Here is a 20,042-nt window from a genome sequence, read left to right on the forward strand (position 1 = left end):
ATGTTCTGCAGCCTTGCTCCATGCTGATTCATTGTAAGGATATTTTATCAGGCGTGGAGTCAGCATGCACAGAACACAGGAAGAAAGGACTAGGTGTGGGCAGGTGGCCAACAGCTTTCGTGTGACTCTGGAGAGGAATCTGAAGAGTTAGCACAGGAAAGGGAGACCAAGATCAAAAGCCCAACAGCACTGAATGTGGGGAAAAAGCAACAAAGAGCCTGACTTCACAAAAGTACAGCAGCTGAGGTAGAACCTCACATCCAATGTGGAAAAAAGTGATGCATGAGTCAGGAAAGCAAAAGGCCGAGTTAGAAAGTGAGAGCTCAAGGCCAAACAAGCCAGAGACAGAGAGAGAGAAACAGAGACAGAGAAACCACAATGCATGAGGGAGAAAGACAGGGAGTGATAGGGATAAGAGAAAAAGAGCATTGGGATGAGGGAGACTGGGAGATAGAGGAAAAAAATTAAAATACAAAGACAAAGACAAAAAGAGAGAAAGATAGAGAGAGAAACAGACAAAGGGAGAGAGACCGGGGAGGGAGGCTGGGCAGATAGACAGACAGAGATGAAAAAGGTGAAAGAGACCATTGAATACACCCAGACCCTTCTCCTTACAGAGCACTAAGACATCAGACGACCCTCCCACACATAGCTGCGTCAGTCATTTTATGTTAGCCTTGTACTAAAGAGTTGGGCAGCCACGATGGGTGCCTGATCCATACCTGTCTCTTCTGTGATCCCACCACTTCCTCGCCATCTGAGTGATCCTGGTCATTGTCATCCTGGATGGAGAGAGCAGTTTTGTAAACATTAAAACTGCCTGGAAGAAGTGTTCTCAAGTGGTGGATCGCAGTCCATTTCCAGACCTCAGAACTAGATTACGTGGACTACACCAGAGTTTCAGGCACAGGGTAAGGGCGAGCATTGGCCGGCCAGTCAATTCTTGTTCCACCCATCGAATGAAAGACTTGCACTTATATAGCGCCTTTCACAGCCTTAGGACGTCCAAAAGCGCTTTACAGCCAATGACGTATTTTTTGAAGTGTAGTCACTGTTGTAATGTAGGAAATGTGGCAGTCAATTTGCGCACAGCAAGCTCCTACAAACAGCAATGTGATAATGACCAGAAAATCTGTTTTTGTTATGTTGGTTGAGGGATAAATATTGGCCAGGACACCGGGGATAACTCCCTTGCTCTTCTTCGAAATAGTGCCATGGAATCTTTTACGAGCTCATTTGTCCAGGCAATCTTTGCTCACTTCAGTTTATGAGTGAAGTGAGTAATGCTTGCCCAGCCAGAAGTGAAAGAGCTCCATGGCTGGGACAAAAGTTGTGTTTATAATTTGAACACAAACAAAAACTACAACAGATGTGTAATTAGTAAAGTCAGTCATGTTTGAAATGGATTTTTTTCCCCTCTCTCACACAAACCACCTCTTTTTTAAAGAAAAAACTTAATATAAGCATTATCTGAATAAAACTTTTGAAATTTCACTCCAGATTTCCTTCAATAATTTTGAAAAATAGCCAAAAAGATGTGAAGAAACTGAAGAGAAGCATTGCATCTGTTCAGCTCAGTAAGTGTTACTGATGCACCCTGAGCAATTATACACACTACTGCTCAGACTATCGAATCTGCCTTCAGCTAACAGAATTACAGCTCTGGGCAAAGAAACAGTCCAATGCCAGGTGTTTGGGAGAAGCTGAGGCCTTCAGGTAAAGACAAACAGAGAAAATAAAAATAACTTGCATTTATATAGAATCTAAAGAAGTCCTCAGGGTATCCCAAAATGCCTCAAGTAGCGGATTACTTTTGAAGTGGTCCCTGTTGTTAGGTAGGCAAACGTGGCAGACAATTTGTGCATAAATAGGAAATTAATGATTGACCAGAAGATCTGCTTTTGGTAATGCTGGTTGAGGGAGAAATGTTAGCCAGAACACCAGGAATTGTCATTGTTATGTCATTGAGTATATTCAAGACAGAGGTCGATAAATTTTTGGAAACGAAGGGAATTAAGGGATATGGGGATAGTGCGAGAAAGTGGAGTTGAGGTAGAAGATCAGCCATGATCTTGATGAATGGCAGAGCAGGCTCGAAGGGCCAAATGGCCTACTCCAGCTCCCATTTCTTATGTTCTTATGAACAGGCAAACAGAGCCTCCATTTAACATCTCATCTAAAAAATGGCATTTCTGATAATGCAGCACTCCCTCGGTGTTGCACTTAAGATTATATGCTCAAGTGCTTGTGGGACTTGAACGCATAACCTTCTGACTCAGAAGCGACTGCTACCAGCTGAGGCAAGTTGACCCTATAGGTTTTAAAAGCTGGGTAAATTTAACTATGTTATTGTGAAATATGTAATTTTAAATATTTTTATTTTGTTCAAAACCATATTTTGGATATTAGAAATTTCAATGACTAACAAAAAATGTTTTGAGTGATTTGATTGGTTCACCTTTATTTTCCTTTTCGAATTGGCAGGTTCCCTTGACTGGCCATTCAGGTTTGGCTGTTTTCATTAGTATTTAGTAGATTGTCATTGGCGGTTTGCTAGCCGCTTACCTTGCTTTTGATTCGTCTGTTTACCCACCTCTTAGCAATATTTGAGTCTCAGAACCTATGTACAATCAACAAGGTCTTCACATCTTATTTTACAGCACAAATGAACATCCATCTGTGTGACTGCGGTCCCCATTAGTGACTAAGGTATGAATCCGATCAGCTTCTCAACCTCAGGATGTTCAAGTAGAAACGCACAGATGCCCCAAAAAACATCTACAGCATCAATACTACCATCACCGTTCAAAGTATTCTATGTATTCACCATCAATTTAAACGGTGTTGGCCATTCTCGTTCTTTCCCTCCTCACTGAGCACTCTTTATAATGAAGCCCACAAAATACTTCTTCAAATGTTCCCAGCCGCCAGCCTCCTTTACTGACCATTTCTCCACTGACGTTAATCCAACTCCCTCACATTCTCAGGCTCAGTAACTCCTCCCAGCCACCACCAGAGATGATACCATAATTAGTTTAAGTGGAAATAGTAACAAAATCAGATATAAAATAGAGTATGATTAATTACAGTGTAAAGAACTGCAGTCATAGAGTCATAGAGTTTTACAGCACAGAAAGAGGCCCGTCGGCCCATCGTGTCCGCGCCGCCCATCCATCCCTGTCCAGTCTAATCCCATTTTCCAGCATTTGGTCCATAGCCTTGTATGCAATGGCATTTCAAGTGCTCATCCAAATGCTTCTTGAATGTTGTGAGGGTTCCTGCCTCTACCACCCTTTCAGGCATTGAGTTCCACATTACAACCACCCTCTGGGTGAAAAAGTTCCTCCTCAAATCCCCTCTAAATCTCCTGCCCCTTACCCTGAATCTATGCCCCCTTGTTATTGACCCCCCTACTAAGGGGAAAAGTTCCTCTTTATCTACCCTATCTATGCCCCTCATCATTTTGTACACCTCAATCAGGTCCCCCCTCAGCCTTCTTTGCTCCAAAGAAAACAACCCCAGCCTGTCCAGCCTCTCTTCATAGCTGAGGCGCTCCATCCCAGGTAACATCCTGGTGAATCTTCTCTGCACCCTCTCCAAAGCAATCACATCCTTCCTATAGTGAGGCGACCAGAACTGCACACAGTACTCCAGCTGTGGCCTCACCAGCGTTTTGTACAGCTCCATCATAACCTCCCTGCTCTTATATTCCATGCCTCGGCTAATGAAGGCAAGTATCCCATATGCCTTTTTAACCACCTTATCTACCTGTTCCGCTGCCTTCAGGGATCTATGTACATGTACACCAAGGTCCCTCTGACCCTCTGTACTTCCTAGGGTCCTACCACTCATTATGTATTCCCTTACCTTATTTGTCCGTCCAAAATGCATCACCTCGCACTTTTCAGGGTTAAATTCCATTTGCCACTTTTCCGCCCATCTGACCAACCCGTTTATATCGTCCTGTAGCCTGAGGCTTTCCTCCTCGCAATTTACCACCCCACCAATTTTCGTGTCATCTGCGAACTTACTGATCATACCTTTTACATTCTCATCCAAGTCATTTATGTAGATCACAAACAACAAGGGACCCAGCACCGATCCCTGAGGTACCCCACTGGACACAGGCTTCCAGTCACAAAAGCAACCTTCGACCATCACCCTCTGCCTCCTGCCACTCAGCCAGTTTAGGATCCAACGCGCCAAGGCACCCTGGATCCCATGGGCTCTTACCTTCTTGACCAGTCTCCTATGCGGGACTTTGTCAAAAGCTTTACTGAAGTCCATGTAAACCACATCCACAGCATTTCCCTCATCCACCCCACTAGTCACCCCCTCGAAAAATTCAATCAGATTTGTCAGACATGATTTACCCTTGACAAAGCCATGCTGACTATCCCTGATTAATCCTTGCCTCTCCAAGTGGAGACTAATTTTGTCCCTCAGAATTTTTTCCAATAATTTCCCTACCACAGATGTTAGGCTCACTGGCCTGTAATTCCCTGGTTTATCCCTGCTACCCTTCTTGAATAATGGTACTACGTTAGCTGTTCTCCAGTCCTCTGGTACATCCCCTGTGGCCAGAGGTTCTGAAAATTTGTGTCAGAGCCCCTGCAATCTCCTCCTTTGCCTCCCACAGCAGCCTGGGATACATCTCGTCCGGGCCTGGGGATTTATCCACTTTTTGGCCTGCTAAAACCGCTAGCACCTCCTCCCTCCCGATGCTAATATGTTCAAGTATGTCACAGTCCCCTTGCCCGATTTCTATGTCTGCATCGTCTTTCTCCATAGTGAACACAGATGTAAAAAATTCATTTAAAACCCCGCCTACATCATCTGGCTCTACACACAGATTGCCACTTTGGTCCCTAATGGGCCCTACCCTTTCCCTGGTTATCCTCTTGCCCTTAATATACTTATAAAACATCTTAGGATTTTCCTTTATTTTGCTCGCCAGTGTTATTTCATGGCCCCTCCTCGCCCTCCTAATTTCTTTTTTAAGTATGCCCCTGCACTTTTTATACTCCTCTAGGGCTTCCTCCGTCTTTAGTCTTTTGTAACTGCCAAAAGCCCCCCTTTTTTTCCTACTGCATTTTTGTATATCCCTTGTCATCCAAGGTTCCCTTTGCTTGTTGGTCCCACCCTTGACCTTTACAGGAACATGTTGGCGTTGTACTCTCTCTATTTCCCTTCTGAAAGTCTCCCACTGTTTTGATGTGGATTTTCCTATAAGTAGCTGCTCCCAGTCCACTTTGGCCAGATCCTGCCTTATCATATTAAAATCGGCCCTCCCCCAATTTAGAACCCTTATTTCCGGGCCGTCTTTGTCTTTTTCCATGACCACCTTAAATCTCACCGAATTATGGTCACTGTCGCCAAAATGCTCTCCTACTGACGCTTCCACCACTTGCCCGGCTACATTCCCCAGAATTAGGTCCAGTACCGCCCCCTCTCTTGTAGGACTTTCTACATGTTGGCTCAAAAAGCTCTCCTGGATGCACTTTAAGAATTCTGCACCCTCTAAGCCTTTCACACTCTGACTATCTCAATTTATATTGGGGAAGTTGAAATCCCCCACTATTATTACCCTATTATTTTCGCACTTTTCTGAGATTTGCCTACATATCTGTTCCTCTATCTCCCCCTGACTGTTTGGGGGCCTATAGTACACTCCCAGCAAAGTGCTTGCCCCCTTTTTGTTTTTAAGTTCTACCCATATGGCCTCATTAGAGGAACCCGCTAATATATCATCCCTCCTTACTGCAGTAATTGACTCCTTAATTAATATTGCAACACCCCCTCCCCTTTTACACCCCCCTCTGTCTCGCCTGAAGATTCTATACCCCGGAATATTGAGCTGCCAGTCCTGACCCTCCCTCAACCATGTCTCCGTGATAGCAACAATATCGTACTCCCATGTGTTCAACAACAACTTCAGTTCATCCACCTTATTTGCAAGACTCCTTGCATTAAAATAAATGCCTTCCAGCCCTGCCATATTCTCTTTTGCCTTCACATATTTGCTCTGCCTTCCCAGCTGACTTGTTTTTCCCTCTGTATTTGGCTGTAAATCACCCCCTACTATAGCTCCACTCTGTACCCCATCCCCCTGCCAAGTTAGTTTAAACCCCCCCCAGCAGTGCTAGCAAACCTCCCCGCAAGGATATTGGTTCCCCTCTGGTTCAGGTGTAAACCGTCCGACTTGTACAAGTCCCACCTTTCCCAGAAGCAGACCCAGTGATCCAGGAAACTAAAGCCCTCCCCCCTGCACCATCCCTTTAGCCACGCATTCATCTGTTCTATCTTCCTATTCCTATACTCACTAGCACGTGGCACCGGGAGTAATCCAGAGATTACAACCCTTGAGGTCCTGCTCTTTAATCCTTCACCTAGCTCCCTAAATTCTTGCTGCAGGACCTCATCCCTCTTTTTACCTATGTCGTTGGTACCAATGTGGACCACGACCACTGGCTGTTCACCCTCCCCCTCCAGAATGCCCTGCAGCCGCTCAGTGACATCCTTGACCCTGGCACCAGGGAGGTAACAAACCATCCTGGATTCACGTCTACGGCCACAGAAACACCTATCTGTTCCCCTTACTATAGAATCCCCTACCACTATTGCTCTCCCACTCTTTTTCCCCCCTTCCTGGGCAGCAGGAGCACCCCCAGTGCCAGGAAGTTGGCTGCTGCTGCCTTCCCCTGGTGAGTCATCCCCCTCAACAGTATCCAAAGCGGTATACTTGTTTGAAAGGGGGATGTCCGCAGGGGTTCCCTGCACTACCTGCCTGCCTTTGTTGCTCCGCCTGATGGTCACCCCCTGTGCTGCCCTACCCTGAGGCGTGAACAACTCGCTAAACGTGCTATCCACGAGCCTCTCAGCATCGCGCATGCTCTAAAATTCATCCACCCGCAGCTCGAGCGCCGCAATGCGGTCTACAAGTAGCTGCAGCTGGATGCATTTCCCGCACACATGGTCGTCAGGGACACTGGCAGCATCCCTGACTTCCCACATGGAGCAAGAGGAGCAGAACACGGGTCTGAACTCTCCTGCCATGACTTACTCCTTTAATTAATTTAAAAATTTATTCAATACCCCAGTTACAGGTATACTCTAGGGCGCTTTATTTACCAACTATCCCCACTACACCACAGAAATTTAACACCACAGAATTCAAGCTTGTATTGAAAAGAGAGAAATACTTGTAGTGGTTTGATTGTTAGCGGTCGTTCTGTTGAAGAGGCCCCGTCTTTGAACAGGGCACCTGAACTGACCTAAAATTCTCTCGAGTACTCAGAATACTTACATCTTGTGATACGGAATGCACACCTGTGGATCTTCGTTTCCCCCTCGGCCGTCTCCGGTCCCTCGTACCAGATTTTCTGAACGATGAGTCATCCGATTCCTTCTCTTCCTCTTTAGCTTTCTCCAATTCTGCGGGAGAGATTCCAAATTGTGATTAACCATTCAAGAACGGCCCAGCATCCAGCGGCGAGACACAGACCGCCCAGAGAGACACAGCACCCAGTGTCGACACTCAGCCCCCAGCTACAAACAGTCTGCACCAACCGGAGAGAAACAGCACCCAGCAATGGCACTCAGCCCTAGAGGTAAACCACACCCTGTGTGGCAACAATCAGGATCCCAAGAAAAGCAGCACCTAATGACACCCAGAAACAAAGCAGCAGCACCCAGCACCCAGAAACAAAGCAGCACCCAACAATGATTGGCAGAACCCAGATACAACACTCAGCACCCACAAACAGCACCCAGAGGTGACATGCAGCACCTAGAAGCCAGACTCAGCCCACCTCGGACAAAAGTGAAATTCAGCGACATTAGTCAGCACCCAAAGATAAAGGGCTAAAAATTGAGTAGCGCCCCAAATGCTAACTTCGCAGAGCCCCGGAAAAATTAGCGCCTCCGCGACAGAAATTGAGTGGTAGCGCCCCAAGAGGGATGTGGGGCACTACTGGAAGCGCCCCGCATCCCTCTTGGGGCACTGCGAGGGAATATCACGGTGCTATATGCCTTAACGCCATGTGCTGCAGCATGTCGCACCACGGTATTACAGGCCTTCCTCCCCTTCTTAAAGGGGAGGGGCCTTGTGCAGTGCGACCCGGGGCCTGGCTGGGCCCCCGGGGATCGGGAGTGCTGGCAAAAGAGCCCGGCACTCAAGAGAAGTGCCGAGCTCTTGGAGCGCAGCCGGCACTCCACTGGAGGGGAGCACAGGTAGGTGCTGGCAGGCGGCCAGCGACAAAAATGGCCGCCTCGCACCTCACCTTTAAATAGTGCCTCCCCGGCCGCAGGTAGGCCCCCCTGACCCCATCGGACACAGCGTCCAGCAGTAAGTCAGGGGGCGCTCCCGAAGATCGCGGCCAGGGCGCGAGCAGGGCGCTGTGCACGCCGATGACGTCATCGCTGGTGGTGCAGCGCCGTGGGGCACTACCGGTTAGCGCCGCCGCTAACCTCCTGCTGAATTTCGCGGGAGGAGTGGGCGGCACCGCACCCGGGCGCTAGTTGCTTTGTGGCCCATTAGCACAAAGACTCTTGCTGGGGTGCAGATGCACGGGTATCCTCTGGTGCTCTGACCAAGTGGTCAACCTTCATGTGTGAACCTTGACAGTGAGTGTCGACAGGCTATTCCACTATGGGGAACATCACAGCTGAGCCTGATCTTATTTCTCAACCGACATCCAACCACACACTTTCCAGCAGGAGTCAATGGATAGTAATCAGGAGCAGAATTACTGCTTGATTTTTCCCTCTAATCCGGCGGGGTTGAGGCCAATTATAGCACCTCTATTACTGTCTGTGCTGAGACCAACTAACTCAGTTCAGGCTGGGGACTCAAACTGGGTTTTTCTGGTCCGTATGCCTCAATACTCACTGAATAAATTGTCTGGGGCATTGAGGAGTGCAATCAAATTATTAAAACCCCAATGACACACCTTAACCCTTTAGTCATGGAACACTACATGCCTCTTCATATCTAGTTCTATTCTATAATATCCAGCATGGGTGATTCAGAGATGGGATAATTCTACATGGACTCTGGATAGAGCAGTTTTGATTGGCCAAAAGGCCTTCCCCTGCTCCGAACTTCATGATTCTCAGGTCTGAAGGTGTTTTAAGACTGAACAGTCTGTTTTTAATGAGAATGAATGGCCTTCAGTATTGTGAAAATTCTGCAGGAGATGGAGCAGATATTTTTTTAAATCCAACTCTCTTCCCTCCCTTTCTGAAGGTGCTGAATCTCACTGGGGTACGGCTCCAAAAGTATTAGGCACCTGCCAGTACTTCACCCAAGTGGTCATTCTTCATGTATTGCTGGACTATTTAATCATGGCGGGCATCAGACGTTGAGCCCGATTTTGTCCTCATGCAATGCCCACATGCGAGCACTTTCCAGCAGGGATCACTGGATCATATTCAGCAGCCCAGAGGAACCGAGGGCGAATGCTTGTAACACTCCCACTGTTGCCCTGGCTGAGATCGGCCAACAACACAGACCAGAAGTTGACTCAGGGACCTGGTCTGTACAGCTGAGACCACACCAGGTGCTGCTTTAACCCACTGTGCTGAATAGCAAGGTCTGATCAAGGTTGGTTTCTCTCTACTGCTCTAAAATGCTATGGCGATGCCAATTTAATGAAACAGTTTGGTGTTACAAGTTTTTAAGAAGTATCAAGTAGGCAATGAACACTTGAAAGGTTTGGAGATACCTTTGTTGTCCATCGGCTGTACAGCGTTGAGGCAGGTGTAGGCTGGAACGTTGGAACGAGTGGAATCTGTGGAATAGGAGGTGAGGCCCAGCAGATCTGCTTTCTGTAGGTTGGCTAATCTCGACCGCCAGTTCTTCTCCTGTATTGGGCAGGAGCATAGTGGGTAACTAAGTGATTAATGATTAGCGTTTGGAGGCATGGTCTGCATTTCCAAATAAGAACACCAAAGGCAGAGAATGCGAGACACAGCTAATGGACAAGAGCAAGAGAAAAAAAAAGAGTAAGCACAGAGACAAAAAGAGTGCACATGCAGCAAAAGATGAAAAGTGACAGACTGGAGTGAGTGCGCAAGAGAGAGATGAGGATCAAGCTCTAGAGACAGAGGAAAAAAGATAGAATTGAGCGGTTTCTCGTAGAAAAGAAACAGTTGTTAACATTTTCAATGTGAAACTTGTTTGAAATAAAGCTTTGAGAATTCAAATCCCAGGTTGTTTCAAAATCTTCTGGAAAACCATAGGAGCAGGAGTTGGCCACTGAACCCCTCTAGCTGTTCCGCCATTCAATCAGATCAAGGCTGATCGGCACTTGAACTCTATTTACCCGCCTATGATCCATGCTCCTTGATACCCTCACCTCACAAAACCCTATCGATCTCAGTCTTGAAAATTTCAATAGAACCAGCATCCACAGCCTTTTGGGGAAGAGAGTTCCAGATTTCCACTAACTGCGCATGAAAAAGTGCTTCCCAATTTCACTCTGAAATGGCCTAGCACTAACTTTAAGATTTCTCTATCCATTGGGACACATATAAACCACTTCATTCATATAATCTACTTCATTTCCTTTAACTATCCTTCCAATATTTCTCAAAGGATTCAGTAAAAGAGATATCCATACACAGAGAAAGAGAGCATGAGTATGGGAAACCTGTAAAAGAGACAGTGAAGGACAGAATTACAGGGCAGTGTCAGAGATAGAGATCTACAGAGATGACTATGAAAGGAAATGTGCAAGATAAAACAGGAGAAAGAGAGAGTAGGAATTCAGCAGAGACACAGTTACAAGAAAACAGTCAAACATTTTTTTCAAACTTAATTCTCCATAGCAAACCCACAGGAGATGATGACCTGTTGTAATCTTAAATCATTACAGAAGGAATAACGTAGCATCAACAACAGCAACAAAAACTTGCATTTATATAGCTTCTTTAACTCAGTAAAACGTCCCTAGGTTGATCACAGGAGCATTATCAAAAAAGAATTGACACCGAGCCACATAAGGAGATAATATGACAGGGGAGGGGTTAGGTTTTAAGGAGCGTCTTAAAGGAGGAGAGAGGGGTAGAGAGGCAGAGAGGTTTAAGGAGGGAATTCCAGATCTTTGGGCCAAGGCAGCTGAAGGAATGGTGGAGCGATTAAAATCGGGGATGCGCAAGAGGCCAGAACCAGAGGAGCACAGATCTTGGAGGGTTGTAGGGCTGGAGGAGGTTAGAGAGATAGGGAGGGGCGAGGCCATGGAGGGAATTGAAAACAATAATGAGAATTTGAAAATTGAGGCGTTACCGGACCAGGAGCCAATGTAGGTCAGTGAGCACAAGGGTGATGGGTGAGCAGGACTTGGTGCGAGTTAGGGTGATGGGTGAGCAGGACTTGGTGCGAGTTAGGGTGATGGGTGAGCAGGACTTGGTGCGAGTTAGGGTGCAGGCAGCAGAGTTTTGGACGAGTTCAAGTTTATGGAGCGTGGAAGATGGGAGACCGGCCAGGTGAGTATTGGAATAGTCAAGTCTAGAGGTAACAAAGACATGGATAAGGGTTTCAGGAGAACTTTAGTACACCGTACATGTATCCAGCCATCTGGTCTTATTACTCTTACCTCATCCTGACTGGTCCTGCTGTATCTGTACTTTGACACCATGTCTTTAGTTTCTGCTTCCTTCTCTTTCTCTTTGTCTTTCTCTTGTTCCGCAGCTTTCTTCTCCCGGTGCAGTCCAATTGTTTTCTCAGCCTCTTGTAGGTCTGTCAGTGTGACACCCTGCACCAAAAAATGAGGAATAAACAGGAGCTACTTGGTAAGGAGCAGCACAATATGTACCGAGGAGCACTGGGATGCACGGTATGGAACGGTGTGGTGCGCGGTGAGGTGTGGCTGAACACGCACCATTTCCTACATCTGAGAAACGCCATACAAACCACCATTGAGGACATCCATGAACGAGTCTCTGCTCTGTTGATGCTGCTGCTCCATTTTTTTTGTATTCCACATGGAAAGCACAGACTCCATATCTAATATTTAGGTCCATCAATTAAATTTTTTAAGTGGAAAAATGGGCTTCGGTTTTAAAAATCATGCATTTTGGCAGCTGACTTGCATTTTAGAAATTTCCAGACCAGTCACTCAATAGCAGTACAGGTGAAAATGGTGCGAAGGGAAATGGAACCTTTAGCAATGTTGGAACTGAAGCTGAACTCTCTCGTGCTCACCTGTGTGGATCTGCGAGACTGGCGGGCGTGTCGCGAGCGCGCCTTCCGCTGCGCTTCAGCTTCCTCGTCACGAACTGGGGTGAGGTAGGATCTGGAAACGGTGAAACATGGCAGATAACAATAATTCTAAAATCAGCAGGTGCAAGAGCCAATAGCGCACTGCACACGAGGTGGACATTATTAGGCAGGGGAAAGGAACCCTGGGCTTGAGCTCTCCATTCTTCATGTAGCTTCTCTCCATCCATTTTACTGTTCATGCACCACCTCCCACCCAGCCCACCCCCAAGTCATGCCCTATCCAAAGGAAGGTATCAGAACAGTGCAAAAAAATGTGACACTCGCATTAGAAAAAAAACGTATAAAATTGGTCCTTTGTAATGTAATGAAAGATAAAGGGGTAAATTTTCATCTTCACTAACTGGGCAGTAATCTGCATGCCCTTTATAGAATGCGTCTGGTTTTCAATGGGATGGGAACCTGGTGGGTTCTAGAAAGTGCGGGCAATCCACCTGTCCAATTACCACCCAGGTAATAAAGACAAAAAGCTACCCCATACGCTCAGCTCACACCATGCAGTTGTTTTAAGAACTGAATTGTGGCAGTCATCGATACAGTGGGGCATTTTTTCCTCAACCCAATGCCCCGTATGTCTGCCTGTTTTCAGGCAGTAGGGAGAGGAAAAGGGGCCAGAGACCTAGTGTACTGGGACTTTACCCCTTTTATGTACAATGTGCTATTCCCACCTGAAACAGGAGAGCACTTAAATTGAATCCAAACCATACACTAGTGGCAACATAATATTTCCTGCATCATTTACTCAGTCTTTTGCCCATCAGACACACATGGAAAGCGGGTGCTGGAGGTGGTGGGGCTGCCCCTTCAGATTGGAGGATTTGTAACGGAGTTCCAGCAGCCTCACGACATCTCAGGCAAGTTTTGCTCGTTAACCTTCTGCAGTACAGTTGTGCTCCACTGTGGGTCTGGAGGCTCTATAAACCACCAGCAATGTGTACTTTTACAGCAGTGTAAAACTCCCCTTCCCTAATCTAGTATGCACACCGATTCCCAGGCGGTAATCCTGTCACTAAATCACCCGCACCATTTAAATGATCTGAGCCCAAAAATATGGTCAGGTTTTGCTGAGATCGAAGTGGGAGCTTGTGAAAAGTGCAGCACTGCCCGATTTACACTAAAGTGAACTGAGGGAGGCAGAGGAAAATTGGGGTCATCGTGCTGTGATTTAAAACACAACTTCCAAAATTTACACTTACTCTGTCTTAGTAAATCTATAGTCATCAAGGTTAGAAACTTTACACCTTGGGTTGGATGCAGAGTGAAGTTCCCTCTCTCTTGTCCCATCAAACACTTACAGACAGATATAGCAATGCTTAGATGCAGGATGACATTCCATTACATTGTCCCATTAAATTCTCCTGGGCTAGGAATAGGTCAGTTAGATGCAGAGTACAGGTCAATGTTATGAAATGCATGGGTCTTCCATAGATATTCTTTTAGGCTCCGCATCACTTTTGAAGAGCAATAACTACTGTAGCATCAATGAAATGGAGGCAAGACAGATTTAACGAAGAGATAGATTGAAGGTGAGAGAGGGATCAAGTTTTAGATGATAAGCTTTTGTTTGTATCCTGTCCAATTGTTTGAGAAAGGTGTTAAGAGTCTGATCAATTGGACTTTCTAGAAAGTTAGCTGTTAAAGGAAAGAAATGCTTAGCACAAAAGAGGAAACTGAGCTTCTTGGAGAGTTTTTGCAATGAAGATGTGGGAGTTCATTCCAGTTAGAGCAGATAGCAAGGTCAAGAATGTGCATAGATGAAGACGCTTGATATTACAGGGCTTGATAGGGTGGATGCTGGGAGAATGTTTCCCTTGGCTGGGGAGTCTAGAACCAGGGGCCACAACCTCAGGATAAAGGGTAGGCCATTCAGGACTGAGATGAGAAGAAATTGCTTCACATAGAGGGTGGTGAATCTTTGGAATTCTCTACCCCAGAGGGCTGTGGAGGCTCAGTCATTGGGTATATTCAAAACAGAAGTCAATAGATTTCTGACTAGTAAGGGCATCAAGGGATATGGCGAGAAGGCCGGTGAATGGAATTGAGGCAGATGATCAGCCATGATCTCATTGAATGGCGGAGCAGACTCGAAGGGCCGAATGGCCTACTCCTGCTCCTATTTCTTATGTTCTAAGAACTAAGGATGGAGTTATCTAAGGCTAGAGATGGAAGCTGTTGATTAGACTTACAAGAGACATGAAGAAACTGTCTTTCAAGAACTGAAATTAAGGTGTGGTTATTACAGAGCTTTTTTGCAACTCTTTTGTCTTGTGCTCATGGCAGAGGCAGTTTGCATCAGCAAGCCAAATCTCTGATGGACTGAAACCTGCATTTATACTTGCTGTGCATGGGATAGCGTACCACATGCCTAATTCCCCCTGAATTGTGGTGGATCACACTGGAGATTAGCCACCCTATGGTATTCTTCTGTCTTCTCTGAAAGATGCTAAATAACACACAGTCAGACCTGACATTCAGGCCAAATAATCAAATAGGTTTGTAAGTGAGATAACACTGGAGCAGCAAGAAACTAGTGCACTACTTAAATAATAAACAGAGAATCAGTCCATGAGGGTTTAACATATCCTCTGCGGAGTATATTTCTTAGTCTGTAATCTACAAAACTTTTGGATGAATATCCTTTACCTCACCATGCACATGCTCTGAAGTTCCCTCCCTAAACCTCTCCACCTCTCTATCCACCTTTAAGATCCTCCTTAAAAGCCACTTCATCGCTCATCTTTGGCTTGGTGTCAATTATCGACTGACTGCGCTTCTAAAATGGCGTGGGATGCTTTTCTACATTAGAGGTGTAACATAAAAGCAAATTGTTGAAGTTGAATTGGTATTTCACAGATTCCTTGATAATGAAACATGTTTCCTATGCATTCCAGACTCAAAGGCCTCTAAATAAATATGTCAATCTATCAAGCCCAAAGACACAACAGTTGATGTTTGGTTCCATATTAATGAGCATGTTTTCAACATTTTCTAGCTGTCCCATCTCTATTAATGTTTTGGCTATGTATACTTTGATTAGCACCTAGAACAAAGCCTCTGTACCTTAACTAACTTACAGATCAAATATCCAGGTTGATTTCTCACAAGCAATTGGGCTCTCGTCTCCATTTTGAAGTTTGGTAGTGAAAAACTGTATATAATATTAAATAGGTATTTTTTTTCTTTTTGACGTAAGATGAAAACCCTACTTCCAATGTTGCAGTTTAAAAAAATTCTTGGGATGTGGGCAGCAATGGCAAGGCCAACATTTATTGCCCATCCCTAGTTGCCCTGAGAAGGTTGTGGTGGGCCTTCTTTTTGAACCGCTGAAGTGTTCAGCCATTGCACTGAAAGAAAACTGGAGTTTGTGAGCACTGAGTGCATGCAACCTGAAGGAAGTTCATCAAGTAGAGTGGCATCATCAATAAGAGAGCAGATAGGGATGGATGGTAAGTAGTCCTTGATAAGGGGAAGGAATGGATTGCGAGAGCAGAGCCTCGAGTAACTTTTGAATTAATGAAAGAGGATGAAGCATCAATTAGAGCACACACAATGTGATTTGAGAAAAAAGTAGATAACCAGAACATAGTGTTGGTCAGATGACAAATATGCTGGAAACATGGTTAGAAGTGCATAGTGCTAGATGCTGTCAAAAGCTTTAGAGATTCCATGCCAATGCCAAGTGATTCACCAAGTGTTAAGGAGCAGTTCTTCAGGTGAGTAACACAGGCCAACATGATACCAATTAGTGCAATGTAGAAGCAATTTTATGCTGGGAGTCCATGCCCATACAGAACTGAGTTGAGACTGGCTAAACTCATGTCAGGAAGGAGCCTTAAAGCCACCACAGCTCTATTCTTAAAGGGATTCTGCTGATAGCATACATGTTAATATCAATCAAAATCCTTTGTTTCAGCAAAACTATAACTGTTAAACAATTGAGTGCAGAAAGGAGTGGCAGTCAGTATATTCAAAGCAGCCATGTTTGAGCACATGGCTCATTATCAAGCTCACTGCATCATTCGAGCATTTCACTTGCAGCTGGTACCTGCGTCGCTCACGGTTCTCAGTGCCATAACCAATGCCTTGCGTGGTAGGATTGCTCTCTTTCTCCGCTCCATTTCCAGCTTGGTTTCGAGTCAGGGAGCTGAGGGTGTGAAGGAACAAAGTAAGACTTGTGAAATGAGTCTCCTCTTACACCATGTACAACGAGCCACTTCAGGTCCTTGATCAAATTTCCATGACACACGCTACCACTGCTGTGATCTGCACAATATCATCCTGTTAACAAAGTGTTAACGTCTTCTTCTGAATTAAGGTCCAGAGCAAAGTATAACTAAGTGAGGCTCCAAGCAGCAAACCAATTAAATCAGGATAATCCAGCCAATTTTGGCTCCTTCACTCCAGAAACATGGTCGATTGTTTCTTAAGCCCAGTTATAGTAATGGCCTTCCCTCGTAATTTATTCTACAAAACTATTATATTAAACTGGATTCTGTTCTTACTGCTAATGAACTATTTTTTTTAACCTGTGGCCCTTAGTATTTGAACCCTCCACCATATTCAGCTTAATTTGTCTTAATAAATTATCAATTTTCTTTGCAACTTTCAACTGAAACACCTCAAAATTTGCTCTTTTAGGAAAATGGTAGGGGAAAAATTTGACGGCAATATTTACAGCTGCAAAATCACAGAGCACTTGGTACTCTGCTCACGATCTAAACTCCTGATATTGCAATCATCTTTGCTGCCTGCCTCTGTAACCTCTCAAAAAGGCAATTGTAATCACGTCTTCTAATTCCTTAGTTCCTTAAATGATTACAGGACTTTTGCATCCACTACCCTACCTGGAAGTCCATTCCATGTTTAATCACTCTTTGCTGAAAGCATTTCCTAACATTCATCCTAAATTTTCCTTTTGCTAGTTTGAACTACCAGCCCCTTGTATCCTTACCAGTTTTGTTCAGAGTCCCGTTATCTTTTCTACCTGTTTTATTTCAAACACCTCGATGCGGTTCCCTATTACTGATATTGAAGCTGAATAGTCCAAATTTTCAAGTCATAAAACCGTTACCACGATTAGAAGTGCACACAGTACTCCCTTTATACAGACACGATACATGATTTGTACTCTGTTACTCTGATATTGGCCCAGAAATTTGGGTCTCCACGGGTGAGTACGCGCGGGGTACTCACCCGTAGGCCCAATGGCAGTGCCGGTTTCGTGCATGCACTGCGCATGCACGGGAAACCTGCACATCCGTTCCCCCGAAAGAAGGGGTTCAGAGGTGGAACGCGTGCGCAGGAGAGGCAGCGCGTGCGCATTGAACTTACGTTTTTTTTGCAGGTTTTCCCGGGAGGGTAAGTCTCCAGGAGTTACACTTTTAAAAAGCAGGCGCAAGGCCTGCTTTTTACAAGGTAAGTGGTGAATTAATTAAAATTAAAACATTTTTTCCACAGGTTTATTATTTTTAAATACTTTAATTAATGAAAGGTAAGTTTATTTTTAGCCCCGTTAGAAAATGTAATTAATTTTTTCAAAAATTTAAATTAGTTTAAAATAGTTATTTCATGTAATTTATAATTTATTTTAAAAATGTGATTTAAAAAAAAAATTATTTGAAGATTTAGTGATGTTTTGGGGCTTATAGTATTTATAGGTTTGACAGGTTTTCCTGTCAAACTTATGAATGAAGCATTCCCTACTACCATTGGCTCTCCATGGCCCACATGATCCCAGGGGACGCATCAAACTAACTGCGCCCCAGGGATATGCAAGCACTGCGCGCCGGCAGTTGGAGGAGGCCCAGGATCGGAATTCCACGGGGGCCCACAGCACAACGGCCGGCGCGCAAGGTAAGTGCAGGTCGGGGGCTTGCACCTGCGGGAAGCCCCTGACCCGAATTTCTGGGCCATTGTATCCTCAGCCTTATATATTCCGGCTACTGCAGCTCAGCACAGTCCTGATGGTTTTGTAGGCCCGGATTTTGTGGTTGGCGGTGTAACTAAAGATTATGCCACCAGCATCCGAACCAAATGCGCACTTACCTGCTGGGAACTCTCCTTCGAGAAGTTGCCGTCAGATGCTGCGGCGTTGAGCGCAGCTTAGTGGCCCACGGATCCCGGGGCGCACCGCGTGTGTAAGCGTACCTGGGATCACGTGGGTTGGTGCTCCAATCAGCAAACAGGATCACCCGCTATTATTCTCCATTTAAACTTCAGTACTTCGAAAATATACTAAACTTTGTGATTTTGGGGTCTGGGTGTCTGCAGAATGCAGTGTTATTTTGTAAGTCATCTACATTTTATTTTTCCTGAGAATAATGCTTGCTTCAAAAATCTATTGGAAGACAGTTCTTTATTTGACAATAACTTAGGGAAACAACTTCCAAATCTGGGGAACAAAAAAAATCATATTACTTTTCATGGACAATAAATATAACTGTAATAATCCTATGGGTCATATGTAAATGTTTACAACATTCAATTAAACGCAGCAACTTTCTATTCGCATCCAAAAATAAAAACAGAGGATATATGCCAGGCTGCAGTGGAATGGCACAAAAGTCATATTCCACACTTGCTGTGCTGCTCATCTCAATTGAATACTCGAGCGTAAATGCTCTACATTGGCCTTACAGCATTCAACTGTAAAACAACTCCGGATTTATTCGATTTAAAACACTATTTACGATGATATTTTTGGAAATGTTTTCTACTCTGATAGGGGCTGTTATTGCCTGTGTTTTCTGAGGTGAGGTGCATAAATATGATGTTCTATCACTTCCACCTACCTCCATATAGCATTGAAAGTAATAACTAACCAAGACTGTTGTAAGCCAACTTAAGGTAATAGGGCAGGTTCCATTTCCAGCCTCAGAATCTCAAAGATAGCAGCCTCACTTAGACCACCACCCACCTGATGGTACTTCTGAAAGACTGGCTTGTAGTTTAAGCTTTTAAAATGAAATATATACTTGGATTTCCAAAAGGTATCACCTTACACTGTGCCAACAGGCTCCTGCGCCTGTTTTCATAAAATTTTCATAAGTACTTGCTGGGCAGTTGGTGGGCAACTAGCCCAACTCTGCGCCAGCAATTATGATTTCAAAGTCGGAGTGGGTGATCTGTCAAGTCTGAACTTGACAGATCTCAATTTCGTGATTCAGCGCATGCTGGAAATCCCAAACTTGCTGTCCATTTCAAAGGCGGTATGACGGCGTACTCTGAGATCATGCCGTCATACCGACCGCAAATTCTGCCCCATAAATTAATCTACTATCCCCACATTTCTTTCCTGTTCCACATGCTGTACCACTGCTCAATTTAACACATACTTCTTTCAATTTCTTGCTTCCCTATTAATTATTTTACACCTTTTCATGTTGCAGTGCATCTGCTCACTTAAATCCTTCTGAATCTAGTTATCACTAGCTTTCAACTAACTGGTATCTTGGAAAGATGTCACATTCTAACTCCACCATTACATGCCACCTGCTGCCCCCCCCCCCGCCCATCAAAGGCTACACAGTCTGAGTTATGGATTTTTCCAATCAGTTCTGCATCATGTCGAAAGAAAGAAGGGAAGACAGAAAGAGAGACAGAAAGAAAGAAAAGAAAGACAGAAAGAATGGGAGAGAGAGCAAGGAAGAGTGAGAGAGAAAGAGAGACAGAGATGGGAGAGGTAGAGAGAGAGAAGAGTTTGGTGTAAATTCTAGTAAAACTAAGTCTCAATGTTAACCCTGATGATGGGAAACTACAATCA

General features: G+C 44.9%; 1 protein-coding gene across 4 annotated transcripts in view; it reads right to left on the minus strand.

Moving 5' to 3' along the window:
* Positions 1-20,042, minus strand: part of LOC147106636 (protein phosphatase 1 regulatory subunit 12A-like) — a 305,116-nt gene that overhangs the window by 32,205 nt on the left and 252,869 nt on the right. For all 4 annotated transcript variants that reach the window (XM_086007660.1, XM_086007657.1, XM_086007656.1 and 1 more), the window contains 6 exons: positions 16,326-16,424; positions 12,206-12,296; positions 11,598-11,756; positions 9,726-9,864; positions 7,307-7,434; positions 723-782 (listed from right to left, as the gene is read on the minus strand). In XM_086007660.1, coding sequence (XP_085863786.1) covers positions 723-782; positions 7,307-7,434; positions 9,726-9,864; positions 11,598-11,756; positions 12,206-12,296; positions 16,326-16,424 — 676 coding nt within the window. The remainder of the gene's footprint in view (positions 1-722; positions 783-7,306; positions 7,435-9,725; positions 9,865-11,597; positions 11,757-12,205; positions 12,297-16,325; positions 16,425-20,042) is intronic.

This window comes from Somniosus microcephalus, chromosome 15 (assembly GCF_052327205.1).
Source record: "Somniosus microcephalus isolate GS21.2 chromosome 15, FLI_Smic_1.0, whole genome shotgun sequence".
Taxonomy (NCBI): Eukaryota; Metazoa; Chordata; class Chondrichthyes; order Squaliformes; family Somniosidae; genus Somniosus; species Somniosus microcephalus.